The sequence below is a fragment of the Triplophysa rosa genome, linkage group LG1, assembly GCF_024868665.1.
Source record: "Triplophysa rosa linkage group LG1, Trosa_1v2, whole genome shotgun sequence".
NCBI classification, from domain to species: domain Eukaryota; kingdom Metazoa; phylum Chordata; class Actinopteri; order Cypriniformes; family Nemacheilidae; genus Triplophysa; species Triplophysa rosa.
The window spans coordinates 2,742,986-2,768,548 of NC_079890.1; the positions used below are offsets into that span (position 1 = coordinate 2,742,986).

General features: G+C 38.0%; 1 protein-coding gene across 2 annotated transcripts in view; it reads right to left on the reverse strand.

The window, feature by feature from the left end:
* furina (furin (paired basic amino acid cleaving enzyme) a) overlaps window positions 1–25,563 on the reverse strand; it is an 89,637-nt gene that overhangs the window by 21,939 nt on the left and 42,135 nt on the right. For both annotated transcript variants that reach the window (XM_057353615.1, XM_057353525.1), the window contains exons 3-6: window positions 20,544–20,642; window positions 12,835–12,930; window positions 10,422–10,550; window positions 10,243–10,319 (exon numbers count right to left, since the gene is read on the reverse strand). In XM_057353615.1, coding sequence (XP_057209598.1) covers window positions 10,243–10,319; window positions 10,422–10,550; window positions 12,835–12,930; window positions 20,544–20,642 — 401 coding nt within the window. The remainder of the gene's footprint in view (window positions 1–10,242; window positions 10,320–10,421; window positions 10,551–12,834; window positions 12,931–20,543; window positions 20,643–25,563) is intronic.

The following is a 25,563-nucleotide window of genomic DNA, read 5'->3' on the forward strand; positions in this document are numbered from 1 at the left end:
TCACAAGTCAAGAAATCTCTATCTGTAAGTGTTTTTTCATCCATAAATGGTCTGCATGGAATAAATATACAGTGATGTGCAGTAGGACACTTTCTTAAAACGTGTCTCGGTGTTCAAACTCAAACGTCGATGACACTACGTGACTGGCAGCATTCACATCGCACACGGTTATCATGATCGGATGAGGATGTAGTTTGGTTTTACACAGTTAACATCCCCTATGTGTGAGTCTGACCTTGAAGCTGAACGCATGCAGGATGCTGTTTTTGTGAGTGAGATATACTGTACCACTTTTGAGCTGGCTGATAGAAGCAACGCAAGTCTTGACAGGTACAAGAGGGTTTCTTAACATTTACATGTAGGACCTGTTGTATTGACTCGATCCGCAGGTTATGAGACATTTCACACAAGTTATAAAATACTGTAGGCAATTCAATGTTTGAGTACACAAGCATTTCCACGTAATACACAATTGTAACAATAAAAACCAACAGCAATCATCTTGTTTAAATTAAAGACGTCTTCATTTTCCTTTTTTGAAACTACGGTAGTTTGGCCGTTTAAACTTAAAGGGATAGCTCACCCAACAATGAAAATTCTGTCATGATTTACTCACCCTGAAGTTGTTCAAAAATGTGTTCTGATGAACACAAAGAAAGATATTTGGAAGAATATTAGCAATTTTCAGTTCTGGGACATCATTGACTACAACAGTAGGGAAATTTTAAATGGTAGACTTGTTTGCATTCATAAATTCTTCACAATATCTAATTTTGTGTTCAACAGAACAAATAAAACACAAAAAAATTCGCCAAAACTGAAAATTGCAAACATTCTTCCAAATATGTTTCTTATTAAATTATTTAATTACATAAAGGTTCAATAAAATGATCTTAAACAAAATACACTATTTAACTTTGTTTAGAAATAAATGTGGTATTTCAATTTCAATTGTTTTTTATTTAGTTACGTTTGTATAAATGTGTATTTAGTATTATTTGTTTAAAATATTATGATACATAATCACGAACCTAGTATCAAGCATCCTAACAAATCGCGAGCTGAGCGTATCGTTACAACTAGAGATGCACCGATATATCGGCCAATAATCAGTATCGGACGATAAAAGCTCATTGGCTGATGATCAGTGCCGATATATCCTGTCAATCAAAAGAAGACAGGAAAATGCAATGAATTTGTGCTCTGTATATAAAAAAATCACCAGTTTGACGTTCAATATTAAAAGTCATTATATGAAATGATAACATTCAGCAAGCTGAGAAATATTCATTGAATCTTCATAATTTAATTAATGTGAGTTAATATAACCACTAAACTACTGGGATCGGTATCTGCAGATATCGCGCTGAATAATCAGTATCTATTCGGTATCGTTGCATCGCTAGTTACAACCCATAATATACAGCAAAGTGTCAGTCAAACAGGACACAAACACACTTGGTACACAAAAACACAGAGGTTGGAATTAGAGTAAAAAAAGAAATTCTTCCATATAACCTCAGAATAAAATAATGACAACTAAGAGAAGATGAAAGTTATGTCTGGTTCACCTTAAACGAGAACAATCAGTTATTTTAAGACAATAGAGCATCACCAGAGGCGTCTCACCGAAGACATACTGCCTTTATATACCGTAACCCTGAATCAGACCTGTGAACGTACCGACACTGACGTACCGCTTACATTTGATAAGAATGAGATTATTCTGCACAGCCAATTCAGATCCTCATTCCAGACACGGCAGTAAGTCACCCTGAGACTCAGCAGGCCGAAACTCTATTTACGCTTCCATGACACAACAAGTGTGGAAATGACTAGCGGATCCGTGCGTTAATTGCTTTTACAAGAGTATGTGCGTTTGTTTGTTTGTCTGTCAGAGGACAGATCTAACATTTAAACAGATCAAAATCAGCGACGGGCAGGAAACTCCAGAAGACTTTTTTGACATCACATCTGTCATTTACACTAGGCTTGACATTTAGCGCGCTTGAGGTAAAAGCCACATATTCAACATCACACGTGGGTCTTGCCATTTAACAGAACCGGAGAAGAGCGGCGGTTTGGTTGCTGACAGCGTGACACGGGTGCATGCGGTTTAACAAAGTCAGCGTAATGGAAGAATCCTTATTGCGTGTGATAATACTATATGACATCAAATATAAGAGCATGCTGGAGGTTTCTAAAGGTTTGTGGCTAAAGTTGGTTTGTCAAGTACGAATGTTACACTTCAGTGTATTCTGCAGAAATTGGGTCTTTTAAACACCCAATCTGTGCCGGTCTGACCCCAATTTGCACCCCAGCAAAACTCCCACTTATATATATANTTACAAGAGTATGTGCGTTTGTTTGTTTGTCTGTCAGAGGACAGATCTAACATTTAAACAGATCAAAATCAGCGACGGGCAGGAAACTCCAGAAGACTTTTTTGACATCACATCTGTCATTTACACTAGGCTTGACATTTAGCGCGCTTGAGGTAAAAGCCACATATTCAACATCACACGTGGGTCTTGCCATTTAACAGAACCGGAGAAGAGCGGCGGTTTGGTTGCTGACAGCGTGACACGGGTGCATGCGGTTTAACAAAGTCAGCGTAATGGAAGAATCCTTATTGCGTGTGATAATACTATATGACATCAAATATAAGAGCATGCTGGAGGTTTCTAAAGGTTTGTGGCTAAAGTTGGTTTGTCAAGTACGAATGTTACACTTCAGTGTATTCTGCAGAAATTGGGTCTTTTAAACACCCAATCTGTGCCGGTCTGACCCCAATTTGCACCCCAGCAAAACTCCCACTTAATATATACAGTGAGGGAAATAAGTATTTGATCCCCTGCTGATTTTGTAAGTTTGCCTACTTACAAACAAATGAAGGGTCTATAATTTTTATGGTGGGTTTATTTTAACTGATAGACACAGAATATAAAAAAACCAGGGGAAAAAAATGTTATATAAAGGTTATAAATTGATTTGCATTTCAGTCAGTGAAATAAGTATTTGATCCCCAAGCAAAACATAACTTTGTACTTTGTGGAGAAACCCTTGTTGGCAAGCACAGAGGTCAGACATTTCTGATAGTTGGTCACCAGGTTTGCACATGTGTCCGGATACATTTAGTCCACTCCTCTGTCAATCTTTAAGGTTTCTTGGCTGTCGCTCAGCAAATTGGAGTTTTAGCCTCCTTCACAGAGGTTCTATAGGACTAGGGTCTAGAGACTGGCTAGGACATTTAATGTGCTTCTCCTTAAGCCACTATTTGGTTGTCTTGGCAATATGTTTTGCGTCTTTGTCATGTTAAAGGCTCATCCATGACCCATCTTCAGTGACCTAGTTAAGGGGAGGAGGTTCTCGTCCAAGATTTTACGGTACATGGGCCCGTCCCTCAGCCCCTCAATGCGGTGAAGTCATCCTGTATACCTGTAGCAGAGAAAAAGCCCTAAAGCAGAATGTTTCCAAGGCTTCCTGTGAGTCTTGGGCTAGCAGCATTTTTAAGGTTTTTGCCAAGCAGTGCACTTCAGCAAAGCTTTGTCGAACATTGTCTGCAACTCTGTAGACGACCATGGACGGCCTGTTCTTGGAGGGAGGACTGCGGTGCTTCCAGAATTCAGTCTACAGGGCAAGCACAGTGTTGAAACATTCTGCTTTGCTAAATGTTTCTCTGCTAAGTTATTAACAGGAACTTCATCCGATGAGGGGCTGAGGGACCGGGCCCATGTCTATCTTGGACGTAGACCTCCTGTCCTAACTGGTTCAACTGAAATGGTCTGTGAGTTGGAGCTTCTTTAACATTGACAACCCATTGAGAAATATTGCCAGAGACAAGCAATAGTGCTTAAAAACACAAACAGTTGTCTCCTTCTCACCAAGCTTCTGTCTGACCTAGTCATAGTTGTGAGGTCTCCAATCTTGCTGCTGACACCTTTAAAACCTTAGTCTGGACCATGGTGTAGTAGGAGCTAAATGTATCGGACACATGTGCAAACCTGATACAGACTTTCAGAAAGTCTGACCTAAGCTGTGGTCTTTGGCCATACCAATCTGTGGTTTCTAGCCACGAAGTATCAAATTTGTATTTGTTAGGGGATCAAATACTTATTTCACTGACTGAAATGCAAATCAATTTATAACCTTTATATAACATTTTTTCCCCTGATTTTTTTTAATATTCTGTGTCTATCAGTTAAAATAAACCCACCATAAAAATTATAGACCCTCATTTGTTTGTAAGTAGGCAAACTTACAAAATCAGCAGGGGATCAAATACTTATTTCCCTCACTGCCAACAGCAATCATCTTGTTTAAATTAAAGACGTCTTCATTTTCCTTTTTTGAAACTACGGTAGTTTGGCCGTTTAAACTTAAAGGGATAGCTCACCCAACAATGAAAATTCTGTCATGATTTACTCACCCTGAAGTTGTTCAAAAATGTGTTCTGATGAACACAAAGAAAGATATTTGGAAGAATATTAGCAATTTTCAGTTCTGGGACATCATTGACTACAACAGTAGGGAAATTTTAAATGGTAGACTTGTTTGCATTCATAAATTCTTCACAATATCTAATTTTGTGTTCAACAGAACAAATAAAACACAAAAAAATTCGCCAAAACTGAAAATTGCAAACATTCTTCCAAATATGTTTCTTATTAAATTATTTAATTACATAAAGGTTCAATAAAATGATCTTAAACAAAATACACTATTTAACTTTGTTTAGAAATAAATGTGGTATTTCAATTTCAATTGTTTTTTATTTAGTTACGTTTGTATAAATGTGTATTTAGTATTATTTGTTTAAAATATTATGATACATAATCACGAACCTAGTATCAAGCATCCTAACAAATCGCGAGCTGAGCGTATCGTTACAACTAGAGATGCACCGATATATCGGCCAATAATCAGTATCGGACGATAAAAGCTCATTGGCTGATGATCAGTGCCGATATATCCTGTCAATCAAAAGAAGACAGGAAAATGCAATGAATTTGTGCTCTGTATATAAAAAAATCACCAGTTTGACGTTCAATATTAAAAGTCATTATATGAAATGATAACATTCAGCAAGCTGAGAAATATTCATTGAATCTTCATAATTTAATTAATGTGAGTTAATATAACCACTAAACTACTGGGATCGGTATCTGCAGATATCGCGCTGAATAATCAGTATCTATTCGGTATCGTTGCATCGCTAGTTACAACCCATAATATACAGCAAAGTGTCAGTCAAACAGGACACAAACACACTTGGTACACAAAAACACAGAGGTTGGAATTAGAGTAAAAAAAGAAATTCTTCCATATAACCTCAGAATAAAATAATGACAACTAAGAGAAGATGAAAGTTATGTCTGGTTCACCTTAAACGAGAACAATCAGTTATTTTAAGACAATAGAGCATCACCAGAGGCGTCTCACCGAAGACATACTGCCTTTATATACCGTAACCCTGAATCAGACCTGTGAACGTACCGACACTGACGTACCGCTTACATTTGATAAGAATGAGATTATTCTGCACAGCCAATTCAGATCCTCATTCCAGGCACGGCAGTAAGTCACCCTGAGACTCAGCAGGCCGAAACTCTATTTACGCTTCCATGACACAACAAGTGTGGAAATGACTAGCGGATCCGTGCGTTAATTGCTTTTGCAAGAGTATGTGCGTTTGTTTGTTTGTCTGTCAGAGGACAGATCTAACATTTAAACAGATCAAAATCAGCGACGGGCAGGAAACTCCAGAAGACTTTTTTGACATCACATCTGTCATTTACACTAGGCTTGACATTTAGCGCGCTTGAGGTAAAAGCCACATATTCAACATCACACGTGGGTCTTGCCATTTAACAGAACCGGAGAAGAGCGGCGGTTTGGTTGCTGACAGCGTGACACGGGTGCATGCGGTTTAACAAAGTCAGCGTAATGGAAGAATCCTTATTGCGTGTGATAATACTATATGACATCAAATATAAGAGCATGCTGGAGGTTTCTAAAGGTTTGTGGCTAAAGTTGGTTTGTCAAGTACGAATGTTACACTTCAGTGTATTCTGCAGAAATTGGGTCTTTTAAACACCCAATCTGTGCCGGTCTGACCCCAATTTGCACCCCAGCAAAACTCCCACTTATATATATATATTCATACACATCTCAAAGTGGATTACATGGCGTTCCAACCAACCTATCAGTTTCCCAAGAAAATTTTCAAAGAATCTGCTTCTTGTTTGAAACACTGAAGATGAAGCACACGGGAGCTCATCTAGAGATTCAAGGGAAGCTTCGCTCGCCAGTTGCAGTTATATTTCTATAGAAGATCATTGCTGTTCTGCTTGACTTCACGCAACAGATTTCTGTTTTCTTTCATATTGTGCCTACTGAATGAATGACCGGAGGTGTATTTTTGAGGTGCTGATAGCCAAAATGTATTGGACTGCCTAGAGCAAACAGCATTGTGGGAATTGTGTACTGAAGAATACTTCATCCTGCCTTTGTTTGAACAAAAGCCATTTCCAGATGTCCAACCGTAACACGCCAACAACACGACGCGTTATGGTAACCTCTGATGTTTTATCATAAACTCTAGATCTGTCAGATTCCACCCGGAGAGAAGTTCTCTGTAAAGCGGTGCCAAACACCCATAAAGCACAGCGTTTCTTAAAAAGTGATCTATAAAAGATCAGCTTCTGAGACATACTGGCTGACTTTTAATACATATTCATCTTTGCTTTAACTCACTGCTGCATATTTGAAAAAGTAGAGGATGACTTCAGATTTGCTATCTGCAATAAAACAGAGGGACTTCAATTGAATTTGATAAGAATCGCAACAGAACTGCACATGCATGTGCAATCTTATTAAAGGAAAAGTTCACCTTCAAAATGAAAATTCTGTCATTATTTACTCCCCTCTTGTCATTTCAAACCTTTCTTTCTTCTGCAGAACACAAAGGAAGATATGTTGAAGAATGTTGGTAACGGGAAACTGTTGGTCCCCATTGGTTTTGTGTCCACACAATAGAAGTCAATGGGAACCAACGGTTTTTGGTCACCAACATTTTTCTAAATATCTTCTTTTGTGTTTTGCAGGAGAAAAAGATCACAGAGGTTTAAAATGACAACAGGGTGAGTAAATGATGACAGAATTTTCATTCCTTTAAGATGCATGCTATAGCGATAGACAACCAAAACAGGACTTTATTAAATAACAAAGGTGACTTGAATATGACTTATTACATCTATAAATCAATCAATATGAATTATGGTTACAGAAAATGGTTACAGTTGCATATTATTATATTATATTTAGACACAGTTTTACTGACCATAATGTATTATTTGGTTAACAACAATTGTGTGGCATTTTAGTCAGAAAAAATTGGACTTGATGACAGTGCTTAAAAAAGACAAAAAAGACTACAATAAAAACTGTGTGATTTGGATGAATGTTGACAGATGCTTGAGAGATTAAAGCCACATTTCTGTGTCTCTGTTGTAAGTTTCTCATCACAGCTCTGGTTTCTGCTCATGCTGACTCAAACCTGCCCCACTTTTGTGGAAACGCGCTTAAAAATGATAATTGTGCAATGCATTATTTAATCACATTACAGTCGATGGAGGATAGTTACTGCGGATGTTGTACAGCAAATCCTCATCTGACACTGAGATGAGGCAAACTAATGCATTTCAAAAAGACACGCAATACAAATCCAGAAGCCGGAGGAAATGGGCAAAATCTCAACATTTTCCAATTTTATGTTATTCAGTTATTTGTTATATAGCACACTATATATACACATGTGCTCAAAAATGACTTCTCTTTGATTTCTTTTAGAAGGAAATCATCATTTCAACAGTCAGGAGATACTATTATTTTGTTTAAAGAGGTCATGTGTCTGTGACATTAACTGGAAAAAAATGTTTATTCATCAGAAAAATGGCCAATTAATAAGACATGTCATGTGTTTTAGTTTTTGTAAATGTATTTCAATGTTCATCTACATATTTTTAACCATCGATTTTAAAGGAACAGGTGCCCCCCCTGGCTCGGCCATGTCATTTTTATTCCTACTGTGGAAAGTCAATGGGGACCATATTTTGGGTGAACTATTCCTTTAATGCCATGACGATATATACTGAATTGTGTGGTTTTGCTACTAATGTTTAAACCATCATTTACAGTATGTACGTTGCAAGACAGTCGGTTGCATAACTAATCCAAAGTCACTTTAAAATATAAACAGCCCCCCAAAAACTGCTAAAACGCTGTTGCTTTTTAAGTTACACAAAAACATATGAAGAGTTTGGTTCCAAAATGAGATAACTCATTTTTTGAGTTATTATGGCTCAAATCAAAACAAACCAACTGCAGTTTGATTGATATTACTTGGAATGAACAATAAAAATGCATGATTTTTTTTTTAAACGGAGTTATCTCATATCGGAACCAAACTCTTCATATATAGTGAATATTTAAAGTACTGCAGAGCTCGTACTCACACATTGTGGTTATCACTGAGCTTTTCGCTGAAATTGATGGTGTTACTGAACATTTCCTGCTACTGTAGCAGTTCTGAACCAAGCTTTGCGGTTTCTGTGGTATAAGATGCAGAAACTAGATCAGTGCATGGTGAACTATACTTGAGAAGGAAAGAATAAACACGTATGTTCTGATGATGAGAAAAGATGGGTTTTGAAAGGGAAAACCTATGAGAAGGGGTTTTTCACAGCGGGCTAAATAATGTGTGGGACGGGAATAACTGACACAGCTATAGAACAACCGCTACTAATGTATCTCCAGCTGTGTGTGCGCATTAGAGACATTTACACGTTTTTGTTCATTCCAATGAAGAAACAGAAGGACGCCGCTATTATGAACTATACGCTTTCTGCCTGTCATCACCAACCATGGTTAGCCTCAAGATACAAATGCCTCTTTGGCTGGACAACGAAGGAAAACCCCAACGTGAAGTCAGGACAAGACCACCAGAGTTCAGCTCTTACATTCAGCCGCGATGGCTATCCACGACTTTACAAATGTTGACGTTTGATCGAATCTGGAGGGTATTGTGGCAAACCTGAAATTCCAATCCACTTCCAACGCTAATGTCGTTTCTTCGCAATTTTACCTAAACCTCTGCAGATTTCGGAACTATGAAACAATATTGCCCAGTGTTGTGGACGGCCATTACCAAGGCAACAAAACACAATCCATGGAGAGAGCTAAACTCATAACACATCAATCATAGCAAGAATAATTTCCCAGCAGCATACGCACAGACAGCAGAATGCAGACTCTGGAAGCATTCGAAACATTTACAATCCTGCATGTATTGAGTTGTTAAAGTGAATATAAATTGAATATAAGAGTAAATGCCAGAGGAACTCAAGGGTATATTTCAATCAGACCACCATGCACAAGCAACTTGTTTTAAACCATCTGCTTGAATTTCTCAATTCTAGCTTGACAGTGAAGCAACCAAAGTCATTTATGTCCAATGAGAGTTGACAAAGTTAAGTAGAGCACATCTTTATGCAAATGAGCGGCGATGCACCGCATCGACTACCAATGAGTGCGCTCGGTGACCTCTGCAGATTCAATCGCTGTTCTGTGAAACTGCATTCACGCTCATGTCAAATTACGTTTTAGGGGTTTCAAGTTCAGCCCGCAAAACTCCATCACTGGTTATGAAGAAATGCAAGTACAAACTCATTTACACTGCAAACTGCATTAGGCCGAGTGACCATGTGTAACGCCATTTGATAGGTAAATGATGTAAGAAATGAACGATCACCTCATAACACAGCAAAATTACACATCCCTCTTTCATTTATTTTAAATGATTCTGTTTTCTAGCAGGGAAGGCAAAACTCAATAAACGCAATTGAAATGGGGTATGGCAAATGCGCTAATCATGTCGAGGCCATTACAGTCCAGTATTTCTGCTACCGTCGACACACAGCCGAAGAAAAATTTGGCGGTAATATGGAAAGCAGTAATTGAATGGTAGTATTCATACTTGAGCTGGTTTTACGCCAAGAGCATCATGCCCAAGCAAAAAAATGTGCGGGGACGCCAAAGACAGGAAAACAAATATTGAAAATCCAAGCCCACAAAGAAATGGATTTGCAAAAGAGGTCTTATCCATAAAACAGAGAATCCATACCAGAAGCCAGAAGAAGAGGTTTCATTCAAATCAGAACTCTGGATGTTTTGTAGACATACCTGTTATCATTCAGTTGGGTGTATCGAGGCTGAGGGTCTGGGTCGCCGTCGTTTACATCATAACTAGCGTCAGGATCCTGCAAAGATATGAGGAACGTTTAGAAAGACAGTTTACTCATCATTTACTCACACCCATAATGTTCATTTTTAGGAAAGAATCTTTGAGTTTCGAGACTCACGTAGTTCTGAATCAGGTCTGGGTGGTTTTTCTCAATCCCATCATCCAGAATGGACACGACGACGCCTTGTCCGGTGAAGCCCTGCTTCCAGGCTTCTTTCACGTTGAGGTCGCGATGTTCCTCATTGTACTGTGTAAGACAAAGAACAGCTCAGCATCACCACCTGTTTGCTCACCGAGGATCGCGTTTCAGCCACCTTTCACTTTTGAAGCAAACATTAGCTCTCTAGTCAAGGTTGTGGTGTCTTCCGTCTCCTAAAGCTCAGACGCGCCATTCTTGATGATTCTTCATGGCCTGACCCACCCCTATTCCTCAATCTGAGCCCCGTGTTTCCACAAAACACTAGCCAATTCTGACCCACCTTGCACTATTCTTCAAGGACACTCTTATGGTATGTTTTATTTATAGCGTTATATCTCAAATGTGACTGGCAAATTAGATTCAAACTCGCATGTGAGCAGCACCGCTCAAACACACATTTGGAATTATTTCTATTCTGCAGATCTGCTGACCAAGGTTGACTTAAACGCGAGAGAAAACATCCAAATGTCTCGAGAACTGACATGCAAGACACGCAGCCGGACTGACCATCCACCCACCACATAAGCGCCGAGAACTGACCTCAGTCAACACGCGTCCCACTCAAGCGCTGTAGTGAGCGCGGCCGCCTGAGTTTATCTGAGCAGAAAATTGAATTTATTTCACAGAGTGGCTCCTTGACTCGCCACTTGGTCACAGTACTGCCTGACTTTTCCCCAGAGAGGTCGGAGTGAGAAAACCCAGTTAGTAAGGTGCTGTCGGGTCCGATGACCCCAAAATGATACAGTCTCCTGGTTATCCTGGGATTGCGAGTCAGGCTTAGAGCATCACCGGTTTATTTCTGAAGCCTGCATCAGGCCAAACGATGCAATCTCTTGTCTCAAAAGTCCAGTAATGATTGCTGTGGATAACCTTTGGTCAACTGTTGCAACTGCAGAGAAAACGTATACTTTTCTGTAGAAAATGTTATTGAGTCGCATCTACTCACTGTACTGGTGAACGTGATTGATAACACCACCGAAGTAAAAAACAGGTCGAGAATAGCCTGAAGCTCAGTGCAGCCGATAATTTCATTGTTTTTCAAGACCACTTTCAAATGCAAAAGGCAACTATTGTTTTTGATTCATTAGCTGAAATGAAATGTCCTGGTTTGCTGCTGAATGTGGAATGACAGAGCGATGCTTCGGAGAAAATAACGATTTCCATTTCACAGCAAGAATCTCATGAATTAGAAATCTATCCATACTGGCCTTGAAAACAGAACTGCAACGTGTCTCAAAGTTTATATGCTATTCCTCATGGCTTAATAAGTGTATATTATTACAGTGGTCTTTTTGGTTTATTTTTTCCAATAACCTCGAGGCACAAATAGGAATATCTAAGACAGGACTGCAGAGCTGTAAAAGACTTTCTGAAGCACGGCAGTCGATATTGGAATATTTGCACTGATATATGACTTTTGCAAAACAGACAGCTTATTAAAAAAGTAAGTAAATGTCACTTTAATGAAAACCTGAAATACCAAAAGGCCACAGAATATTTCAGTGTTTATATTTTAGTGCCTCACTATTTAAGTATAAAAAACCAACCAGTCAAATCCACATCCTGATGCAAAAGTAGCCACCACAATGACAGGGCATTGCTCCGCAGTTTCTGAAGTTGAATGTTTTTATTATCATAAGACGATGCATCATATATCAAAAACTCCTTTTATATCAACAATCATATGTAAAATCAATCAAATTAATTTCCTACAATCAAATAAAAAATAGGCCTAAATATCATTTGGAAAACTAACTAAACGAAAAGTTAAAATGTTGCCTGAGCAATAAACTAAATAAGTTTAAGTTGAGACATTAAAATGATTAAATGTAAAAATTAAAAACGAATTAAAATTAAAATTAAATTGAACAAACAGCAATAAAAAAATAATAATAATGTTACAACAGTACACTAAACTAAAACAAAACCTAATAGAAAATACTAATCAAACTCAAAACCTAAACCTCAAACTTTCGAAAATTTAAACTTGTGGGCACAACCATACTAGCCTCACTATAGAAACTATCTCGTATCTAAGCAGATCTCCTGCGTCCACGTATGAAGATGATGGAGTGAGTGCACGGCAACGGTGGAATTTTTCTGAAGAACCAAATCACCGCCGGCCGATTAAACTTTAAGCTCCGCCAGATGACCACAATGGGAACGAGTTCACCGTTACGCAACTTCCAATCTACTAGGTGCAAAAAGTGTCCCGTGCATCCAAACAGAACATTACGGCATCTCATGCAGACCTTCGGATCCGAGCGGGAAGTATTGTGTTTGCAAATGAGCAACAAACAAGCACACACACTCAAATGAGCCATTTACTCACCAAGTACCACTGCTGTGTAAACTTCGGATCGACTGGCTCGTAGTAAATATCTCTCTTCGTCCTTCGCCTCACCACCTGCTGTTCCGCCCACAGTACCTTTGAGAAAACCAACAAACAGTCAGAGGCATACGGGAAGCACAGCTTTCCACGCTTTCCTGACAGTTCAGCTCTGCGCATTCAAAATGAATATCAATGAATCAGAAATCTGAAGTCTTTATTGATTTTAGCTTTTCGACACATATTTAAAGCTGCAATATGTAACTTGTTTACGGTTACAGGGCTCTAGACTCATTTTTCCCACTGGTCGTACTGTGCGACCCACTTTCTCAGTTCGTCACACCAACTTACAATTTGGTCGCACCTTTTTTATAGTAATCATATAGTAATTTATATAATATTCAGCTATCCACATTCCCCTGCATAACTTGTATATAACGCAGTATAATTTGTATATAGCACATCTGTACATACAATATACTGTCTATTGTCCTTTTGTCAAATGTTGTCCTTTTTGTCAAATGTGTATTGTCTTTCGCATATTTATTTTTTACGTTTTGTTACCTGTGCCTTGTCACTTTTTTAACCTGCACTGGAAGCTTTGTCACCAAGACAAATTCCTTGTGTGTCCAAGCACACTTTGCAATAAAGCTCTTTCTGATTCTGATTCTGATAAAGACCTTGCATAATGACCTCAGTTGATGAATCGTTCTGTTCATTTTAAACTCTGTCTTTTAAAATAATCGGCTATAGACCACTTCATATTTGCGCTTGAACACTTGCGAGCCCAATAAATCCAAAATAAATGCAAAGAAACGTTGTATTTGTTATTTTATACAGATGTAATTATTTAGTTTTATATTCAAGTTATACTGTATATTGGCTATGAAATGATCTGACACAAATATAACCTGTCACTTTTCACAATCCTCATTTATTGCCCTCTTTACAAAAAGCTGTAATTTTGCCACTGCCTTCTTTATTTTAACCACATAAAATTAAATCAAATTAGCTAGCTCAAAACTCAAAAGTAACTCGGAAATAAATTATTATATATGTACTTTACTACACATTGTCATAAATAAACTTTAAATACTACATCTTACTAACCACTCTTGTTAAATGGTCAAAGCATGCTTGTGTTCTGAGGTGTTTTGAGTGAAGGACTTGATGGGTTCAGTCAGTGAGTCTCGTGAGTTTAGTGTTTGATATACGAGTTGTTTCAACAACATGAATCGGTTCAAATGAGTCATTACGTTGCGAATCGGACATTAGCGGACATTGACGCGCTGTTTGTTTCTCACAGCTGTTAGGACATCGCAAAAGATAGAAGTTAACAAGGAAAACACGCCATTGGATAGGATTTTTCCTTTATGTCAGCTGCATGTGCGGAACACTTATCAGGGAAGAAAAGGCAACATGTTTTTGAGCACATTCACACCCAGCTGTCATTCAGGTAAAAATATTCTCCTAACGCGCCACGTGAAACATTGATTCTGACTTCCGAACTTGCTTTTGATTAAAATGTGAGGGAGAGAGACAGTTCAGAAACCAACGTGTTGGACTTCATTAAGTGCTGCATATGGAGCGCTCTGTCCCGCGATGCTTTTATGCCGTTCGGTCTGCGCAACACCGAATGAAGTCAAACACACACTTTAGTTTGGAGACAGAGGGAGTGCACAAGCTCTCTGCTCGCCCGATCTTTCCTGCACTAATCACAAGCGCGTCATTCACCACTCGTAAATCACATTAAATGTTCAAATAAATCTTTGGCGGGGCAAAAATTTGTTTTACGCACCCGCACCAATGCTACACTCTTAAATTTTACCTCGCACATTATAAAAAACGGTCGCATTTGCGTGCATTTTGGTCGCCGTCTAAAGTCTAAAAATATCAGTTACTGAGCAAGTCTGTCAAACGATTAATCGTGATTAATTGCATCCAGAATAAAAGTTTGTGTTTACATAACATATGTCCGAGTACTGTACATAATTTTGCATTCATAAGCACAAACACATACACATACATGTATACATATTTAGCAAATATTTAGATGTATTTATTTATATTTACCAATAATTGAAATTATATATAAACGTTTATTATTTTTATATTTTTCTTAAATATGTGCATGTATGTGTATGTTTTTATGAATACAAAATAACTATGTACAGTACAGAGACAATGAAAACACAAACTTTTATTCTGGATGCAATTAATCGTGATTAATCATTTGACAGCCCTGGCAAGTACATTAAAAACATTGAAAATTGTTGTCTTATTCCCAAGCACAATGGTAAGCTTATAATAATGATTTATAATTTGAACAGTCCGATTTAACATGAAAAGTCAGTTTGATGTAATTTGACTTAAACCCACTTAAAGGAAAGTGTGTTAAGTAATCCGCAATTCTTATATTCAAACAGAGAAGGCGATAGAGATGAAAAGCGCAGATTTAAGTGAAACTGAATGTGATGAATGATGCACTGGGATTTGATTTGATTGTTAAAAAGTAGGCTATGAAATTTTCCCCCACACACGTTGCTTAGTTACCTCACCATGAAAACATGTTTCACAGGTGATGGAAGTGTTACATCTGATGAGATTTAAAAAACAAACTAACATTCACTAATCACAACATTTATTAAGGAGTAAAAGAGATGGATGTTGACTTAATGACTTAAAAAAAGAGGCAAGTGCACGAACAACAACTGTCAACAGCAGAGGAAAGCTGCTGACAGACAGAAAGCACACGATGTCCCTCTACTGTCTCCCCGGGCTCTTCCTCCACTCAACACTGAGGAATCGAGGGCTTGCTGAAAGATTTGAAGTGGTTTCTCTCGAGCGGTGACTGCCACAGCCGGGCTGAGGGACAAAATGCAGACGCTGGCAGATTGTTTGATTGACGGCTCAGTGTTGCTCACGCCACTTCTTACCGACCACTGTCTGCCAGGAGTTTTAGTTTAGTGGATGAAATGTACAGAGATGTGACAGGAAAGTGAAGAACATGCGTGACATGATGGTAATGGGTCTGAACGTGTGCCAATTTGAACGACCAATAAGAAACCTTTAAAGAGACCGGGTTATAATTAGGTATGGGCATTTATCAAAAATGTCATATTCAAATATTTGAGCTCATAAAAAACGAATATTAAAATATTTGTTTATTTAAATTAAGTTAATAAATAAAAACGTAAGAAATTACGTATTTAGACACAATTTCACACCAAGCTTATAATTATCATTAAATATTCATAACGCATTAATATAAGATCCTATATATAGGGTTTTTAATGTTGAAAGATTAGCAAAAAAAAAAAAAGAAAAATACATAAAAACTGCATTTAAACCCGCACTTGAAGGCGACGACCCTATTTTAAGTTCTTAATTGGAAAATACAAGCTTTAGGTACGGAAAAAGGCACCAGTCTCATGCTAAGGCTAAATTTATTAACATTAGTTGCAGTGAAATGTACATTTTCATGTTTCAAGTTATTGAAATCAGCATTAGTTAGCCTAATATATTTCTAACAAACGAACGAACAACCGCTCAACAAGTTATGGTAATAAATACATTAATAATCTAATAAATATAATATTACGCTGGTATTTTTATACCAACTTATATACAAGTAATATTAACGAATTCTGTGGCTCACCAGTTTTTAAAACATTTTAATATGGTGATGTGAGCCGAGCATTACACGCGATCCGTCGTGTGTAAACATAAAATATTTTAACTAGCTTGCGATCTGACTGTAGAAAGATTTAGGAACACCCTTTGTGTAAAGTGCATCGATTTGTGGCCCCCAAATAAAGACTTATGATCTGAAATATAAAATTTTAAGTAAACTAAAAACATATACAATTATTCAATGCTGGAACATCAATAATTTTCGTTGGTGGTTTTATTTTTCTGATGTTTGATTACACAAATGTTATGATAAATTTCTATAGTTCATAAAATGCCAAAAAAAAACTGTGGTCCCCCTGGATCCATCTTGGGCCCCCCCAATTTGAGAACCACTGCTCTGACCCAAATGGCATGGATTAACTTATCTGCTTGAAAACTAGTTAAAAACTAAAGTGGGTACAAATGTCTCGGAGTACAATCAAAGATAAAAAGATCGATTAGTTAATAATTAATGAATCACTTTGTGTACAGACAACTGTTCAAAGTTTAGGTCATATTGCCACATTCTAACTTTGTGGGTAAGGGGAATGTCTTAAATGCTATGTATTTATTCACTACATAAATATTAATGATCACGACTTATTTTTTATTCTATCCAGCCGATCTTAGATAAGAGTTCAAATGAGAACCTATCAGAGATAAAAACTTAAAGAAAAAAAAAAAGAAAAAGGGCCATTCCAAAGCCCTCACTGCAACCTAAACAAGACTTAAAAAACACATTTTTCTCATTTACTCGACTTTTCAAGTCTCTTTGTGGCGAGATATTTTTGAACGCATGCGAGATAAGGTCGACCTCAAAAACCACTGATGTTATCGTCAGAATCCGGGCCAACAAAAATGCACGGAAACTTCAAGCGCAGTGCTGGAGAAGAACCAGAATGTAGATCTGAGCCCGTCCGTTTGGCAGGTTATTAGGGAGAGACGTTCCGTCTGAACAGTATCCTTTTTCCCTGTTGATTAATTACCACGGTAATTATAAAAGTAGCACACACAAGCGTTTCTAACTTTAAAGCTCGACCTCATCTGAAATTAAGCTCGATTAAAGCCAGGATTTTGATTGCCAGTTCTAACAGGTTTGACTTTAAGGCCAGGCAGTGCGTGTTATAATGAATATCTTCATGATTCGCACAGCTGTGACGATGACAGCTCTGACGTTCGCCTTGAGCCAAACATGTTTTTAAAGAGAATATGAACGCTGCCAAAGGACTTTGAAATAGGAAATGGATTTTTGGAGCTGATGGAGTGATACGGAGAGTTTTGATAAGATCTCCATTATAAATAAGTCCGGATGGCATTAATCAGGGACATCCTAACCCCTAGACTCGGACCATTCAGATACTAGTAGCCAGTGGTTGAAAATCTATTTGCAGAACGCATTGTTATAGTGACTATAAAAGGAAATTCTGGATAAATAACTTCTGTGCCATTTAAAATCTCTGCATTAGAAAAAGTGATGTGATAAACAACGGATTAAGACTGCAGAGTTTTAACATGGCAACACTGTCCAAAGATGCTATTGTTTGGGTAGACGCGTCTCAGAGGCTCCTCTGTCCAAAGCGAAAGGGACCGGAGGAATTCAACAACAGGAAGTGGAGCAGGGCAGTGAGAGGAAATGCCACAGGGAGCTGATGAGAGTCAAGGCAACAGGGCTGAAACAATCGCCAAAGTAAACAGCAGCACGCAACTTTCACCAGGCACTCTTCTCCACCTCTCTGCGTTTTTCAATGTCAACAAACCAAACATCACTCATTTTAAATGACAACGGGTGGTTTGAGGCAACATATTCTGACGAGAATGCACAATTTCATGCAAATGCGCATGGGATGAGCGGAAGCCTCCACCTAACAAAAGTTCTGTGCACATGTATCCTAAACTAACAGCTTCTGACATCAACTTCACACCAAACGGAGATTAGCAGAGAAAGCCATTATCACGAAACCTAATGAGTAAATAATTGTTTTCATATTACTGCATTAAAAAAAATGTCAGCTATGTATTTTCAGATGTTACTTGCTTTAATTGGCCAATGAAGAAAATGTGAAGTAGCGAATGACACAACATTAAAAAAGTAACTAAAAACACATCAACCCTGCTAATGCCTGTAGCCATTGCCTTGTACAAAACAGGTGTTCGCTGTATCTTGTGAATGATATTTTTGAAAAATTCTCAAGACTTTAAATGACTATTTGTCTCCTATTTATGGAATTATTTTAGGAATTATTTTAGACCGACCCACTTCAAATTCGATCAAACGTCAATTAAGGTGAAGGTTTTTAGGTCTATTGAGACATCAATCTGATTACTAACAGATTATTTGGTTGCATGTAAACATAGCTAGGGAGATGATACAGTGAAAATGTCTACTAAAACCAAACCTCAACTCAACATCACGTAAGCTATCAGACTGGTCGATATGACCCAAAATGACAATATGCTTTTTTGACCAATCATGGCTGTTATTTCTGACTATTTGTGCTCACTCCTACTGTGAAAGCACCCTGCTGCAAGTCAGAAAATCAGCTTTGAAAGATGACTAAAATTTGCACAGCTCATGGACAAATTGTTGGCTGTAGATGAACAGAGGCAATACGTTTTGCTCTCATTACAGAAAGAAATGAGGCAAACCCAGCTCAGCACAGAGTTGGGAGTCAGGTAGGCTCATTATTCACACACCTCATCTCGGCACACTGGACAATAGAGAGCTTTTCTGTCTCCAGGGAAGTCCGTCTTGCTCCTGGAAGCCATTCGGGATGATGGAGCGTGCCGCTGAAACCATGTTTCACGACAGACTTTTAAACCCCTTCTAGAAGGTGAGTAATGGGCCATACGGGTCCAGTCGGTGATTTCCATTAAGGAGGTTTCTAGCCCTTTGAGTCCTCCGCCATTAAAACTGCGGGGTCCGTGTTTCAAACCGCTCCGAAACTCACCATCTGGATCGAAGCAGCCGGCGAGCGACAAATACGGCGGCTGTGGTGAACGAATGCAGATGTCAGGTCCATGCATTGCGGGCAAGGCAACTTTAAATGCTCGTATTTCAAACTGTGACAACAGGGTTTTAGTCTGTGTGCTTCAGAAATAAGTGATATTGAGAAGGGTCGGGTTTCTGTATACGTTTCATCCGACATACACGTCTGGAGGTGTGAACGGAAAGATCAAATTACATTCGGAAGAAACGGAAGTCGTAACATAAACTAACAATGTTTCTAGGAACTGCTGGAAAAAAGAAACATTTCTTTACAAGACGAAAATGAAAAGAAATCTAAAGATTTAGAGGGTGTCGGGGTAAAAATAACAAAGATCAAAGCCTCAAACATTCCCTCCCAATAGTGATCAGTCTTTATGTTTACTCCCTGAGTAATGAAAAAGTGTGAGCTCTTTGAGAAGCCAGACAAACTAAAAAATATTGAAAGAATAGACAAAGTCATATAGTGTCCTATTAGCTAAAGTAGGGCTAAAGGTGAACGAAAATATATTGACACTGCTAAAATACCAGCAAAAAACAATCATAAGACCCAAAAACATCACATGAGCCCAAAAAGTCAGCACAACATCCTATTTCTTCATCAGAATCACCCGAAAGTAAAACTTTTGTCATCATTTACAGACTCCATGTGGTTACAAACTAAACTAAACTTGTTTTTCCCACATAAGACAGGAGGTCAATTTGTAGACCATATCCAGGCTAAAATACACATAAGACCTTTTTGTCATTTTGGAGCTAGTGCAGATTTAGAATGACACGCTAAAAGTCCATTTAGGCAGAATTGTTCTTTTTGGGTGAACTATTTCTTTAAACCAGATATATTCACTTTTATATATCAACATTTTGTTCTTCATTTCCACAGTATGTAATTCTCTTGTACTTCCACATCCTCTGACATTTAAAGTTCCCCATGACCTCATCAGTTTTTGTGACTGTTGTCTGGCAAAAATGTTTAAATGTAACCTTTGAGGTTGTTGGGGTAAAATCTGGAGGGACGGGTTCATAGAGGAGTCTGGGTCGTATATTTCACACATACCTGTGGTTCTGATTGGAGACGATCGTGTGTTTCACTGTGCTCCGATAAAGACCTCTTCTCCACCGCATGGTGCTGAAAGTGATAATAATCTCCAAATATCTGGAAACAAAAAAGCCACAGTTAGCTCATAAATTATGCTTTCTGGTACACTCTGGAGTAAATTCGAAAAGGAAATTGGCAACTGTCATAGCCGTTTCGATCACACAGGCGAACTGAATAATACATAACGCCATTTTCTCTTTATCCGAGACAACACTTTGCGTTCGTCCCTTTCAGCAATGCTTTACACATGGACAAAAATGATGTTTAGAACGCGCTTTTCCTGCCACATCCGTGCTTGATGCTATAATGAATGTTCAAAATATGGCACCCGAGGACTTATATTTTATAAATCACCAAGGAACCCCCCCACTCTGGGTAAAAACGCTTCGGATCTATACGATTTAGGGCTGTGCGATATTGAGGGAAGATGCGATATGCGATAGCATGCTAAATCATGCGATATTCAATATGCGATATATTTCTTTTTTTAAAACAATTTAAATTGTATTCAAATATATTAAAGAGATTATATAACCGACATATATTTCACATTATTTTAGGAAAAAGAAAGCATCACTACAACTTCTGAAAGTGAACAGCCATGTTTTACTGTTGCATTAAACAAATCTGACATTTTGTAAATAAACAAAAATAAATAAAACAAATTTAGCTTCGCGACGCGGATTGTTGATTGACTTGCGCTAGAGCACGCGCACGCTATCATGCACACACACGCATATCCCAACTAACATCCAAGTGCCAGAAAGAAACTATACTATCCGCATAGACCAAAAACTTTGACCATACATAACTTTCCGAAGAATTAAATAGCTCATTTATCGCAAACCATCGCGATATGCATATTGCGATATGCACATGTGCGATATTTCGATAATTTCGATATACTGCACAGCCCTAATACGATTCACAAAAAAGGCAAATTTGGAATCAAAAACGGTTAAGTTTGTCGAAAAGCGGCGAGTTTGCTGGTATGATGAATACACACATGATCAGAAGAAACAGTCGCATTAAAGAAGAAAGCTGTGTAAAGAAACATAGCTTCATATCTCCAACACCCTTAAGTACAAGTAACGGTGAACGAGTCGAGCTCCTGTCAGCCGAGTGCACAATCAAACATGACAAGATCATCCAGAGGCTGAGACATCAAACCAGCGGCAGAGCGGATCGATTTCTCTTTCGTTCTGATGAAGGTTAAATGTCAGGAGTGAGCCACAGTTCACGTTTTGTCAGGCTCTTGATTTAGACTATAGACAGAGAATCTCGCAGTAATTCAAACGCTCTATAGCGAGACAGAGGCAGTCTTCAGTTCTTTAAACTGGGGCCAGAACCACACTATAGACACAGATGGGAATACTTGGCCAACGCAACGCAAGCGCACAGTCCCAGTCTACATAATTATATTTACATATAGTTGGGTGATTCTCACGAAATCTTGCTTTTCAAGATTTCAAATACTTGCATCAACAAATTTCCTTTTGATTCATTAAATACAATGTATGAAACAACATGTATGACATATATCAATATATGAAAAATATTATCATTACCGTAAAAACTGTCAATACCATAGCATGCTTTGCTAAAAAAAGCAAAGCCACGAGGCCTAAGCAAATTTTTATGAAAATGCATAAGACAATGTATTAGAGATGCACCGATTGCAATTTTCTTTGCAGATTCCGATTTCCGATTTTATAACAAGTGAAACCTGCCGATTCCGATTTTTGCCGATTCCGATTTTCTATCCACAAACTATAATTGACAATATACTGTATATAAAACCATATTAACTTTTCAATACACATTGTTTTTTTATTTTCATTGAATAAATGATTGAACATTACAATTTCCCCAAATTTCCCTAAATGCAGTTCTCCAAGCTGCATTAAATTACAGAATCTTCTCTTTCCCAAACAACTCTTAAATTGAAGAACTCTGTGACTGAAAAGAAGTACAAATAATAAAATATAACTAAACATGTCACTTAATTTACCTTTTTCATTTTTGTACTCATCTCACAAAAGTCTAAGATAACAATAAAATACTTCAACTTTATTCTCGTCGGTTTCATTTTATGAAAGTCTTAAGTAGCACGGGAACATTTTTAGTAAAAGACAAAAATACATTGTATGGGTCAAAATTATCGATTTTTCTTTTAGGCCAAAAATCATTAGGATATTAAATAAAGATCATGTTCCATGAAGATATTTTGTAAATTTCATACCTTAAATATATAAAAACTTTATTGTTGTGAGTGGATGGTCTGCCACAGTACCCCTGATTAACAACTTCAAAGGCAATTTTCTCAATATTTTGATTTTTTTGCACTCTCAGATTCCAGAGTTTTAAACGGTTGTATCTCAGCCAGATATTGTCCTATTCTAACAACTCATAAATCAATAGAAAGTCTATTTATTCAGCTTTCAGATTATGTAAAAATCTCAATTTCGAAAAATTTACCCATAAGACTGGTTTTGTTGTCCAGGGTCAGGAGGATGAGAACATCAGTCATGGACAGTTCTTTTTTTCCACCATTTCTTCATTTTTATTATACTGTACATGAATATTCTTTATTTAATTCGAGAACATCTAGAAGGAACATCCAATTGTTTTTTCAGAATGTTTTAATTTTACTCTGTTTAAATGAGAACATATAATGCACTCAGGCAAATTGGGATGTGTTACGGTAATGAGAATTTAAGCAGAAAAAGCAATAAAATACATAAATAATTCATTAGTGTTAAAATGATGCTTTGTGAAAGGTAGGTAGGTCTGTTTGGATCATGGTAACAAAGCATTTTTTTTGTTTAAAGGGCGGTAACGTGTAATCAGAATCCGTCAGGACGGATTTGAGGACATGAGATCTACAATTCTTCCATGACGTCCTCAATAAACAGACTGGGTTACAACATGCTGAAACAAATATCTCCACCCAAACAAAGCCGGTGAGCCAATAGCCTATTGTGAAACCAAATATGACAACTAGGAGACCCAGTAAAAGTCAGAAGCATGTGACACTGAAGCGATCACCAAAAACATGATGATGAAAGCACAAACGGACAGAAAAAGAAAGGAAACACATCAGCGAAACTATGACGTGGTTAATGAAATCAGTAATGGCCGTAGATGATAAAGAAACCGAATCGATCGCAAGAAAAGATAAAGACAGATAAAAAGTGCAAGAAGTGGAAAAACACTCAAGTTAAAATTTCCTAGCAGAGCTCTGAGTGCTTTGTTCCTTAACAAAAGGAAATTGAGTGAGGACATCTATAGCTGCATTGTGTGGTAAGCTAAGATAAGAGTTATGAAGAGATGAACATCAATCTCAGACAGGCCCGAATCTACCGGCTCCAGGGTGCGTGGAGAGCAGATGGAGATACGCTTGCCTTGTCATGTCAGACCACCATCAGACAACCATCTAAACTGCCTGGAAACCTCTGAGAGGAAAGGCATGTGGAGGAGAAGGCTGGGGGTTACATCGACACTAAAACGTTCAATCTACATCTGAAAATCATATCAGTGTTGGTTAAACAGTGGGCCTTCATGAAACATGTTCCTTATGTCCGTATGGAACCTATACAATGTGACTCCCTCTCGGTTTATGGACTAGACTAAAAGACTCTTTCCAGTGCACGCTAGCATGGAATAATTACATAATAACAGCGTTCAAGAGAACAGATCAACAGAAAACCAGACCTTGGTGTCTGACCCATTGTTTGAGGTTTATACTAGATGGCACAGCACTGACCAGTAGCTTGTCTGGTCCCTAGATTCCCATACAGATTAGTGCCATTATCTAAAATTAGCCTCCACCCCGTCTTGAAACTACCATTAACATTCCTCGCTATCTGCTTCATAATGAATGCTAGCACACGTTCCGTGGCTAAAACTTTAACTAAAGTGGGCTGAATAAAACAGTGGAAACAGCAAGCTGTAGATAATGAAAGCACAAACAATGACGAAAAATGCGTGTTTGAAGTGGGAAAAATGTGGTGGCACACGACGCGCAGTCTGAATCTGTTATAATCTTTAAGAGCAAATACAAATGAAACGAACAATCTATCAGGTTCATTGTGATGCAGAGCCGGTAATTAGTCATTGCAAATGAAATGAGTTTGTATGACTGTGCATCTCTTATTGTCATAGAGTTTATCCAAGTACAGCACACTGAAGTGATATTGACATTCTTTGAGTTTTCAAAGTACTTCATTTTTACAAAAGGAAATGCAGCATTTATCAACAAACAATTTCAGCTTTTAAAAAATACAAGACTGTTGTGATAGACCAATATATAGTCCAAGCAAATAAAATGTGGAAATTTGATTATTTTAAAGCTGGAACCCACAACTTTTGGTAAAGGGGGGATTCAACGCAGTTTCATGCATTCTGATTTCTTTACGATGTTAAACGTGCTGGCACCTCATGCTTAACATGGTCAACTTGTCATAAAAACGAGTTGGACGTATTACATAGTATTTCTGTGCTCGATACACTCCCCAAAGGTTTGTATAGGTTTCGAATTGTTTTTTTTAACATGAAAAACCATTACGTAACAACTTTTCTTAGTCCTTTATTGGGCAATTCTCCCCGAAATGCACGCCCACGGCAAGGTGAAAGAAAAAGCCCACCCACGAGTCAACCGACGAGCGATAGGAAGATCAGCCTACCATCAAGATTGGCTGCGCTGCGTCAAGATTGGCTGCGCTGTAGGCCTGCAGCTGCAGCTTGTTGTTCTTGCAATAGTGAGAGAAGTTGAGGTGTGTATGTTTGTTCACGCCATTTCAGTAATGGATGTTATATAAAAGGTGGATATAACGCTGGATTTGGAGATCGCTTGAAACTGATAGATGGAGCATTCCCAGCGCTAAAAGATGCTGGACATGAGCAGCACGCGGTAAGTGAAACTAAGTCATATGCTTGTGTTTTGTTGGCAATCGGCGCGTACGTGCATAATGTAAAC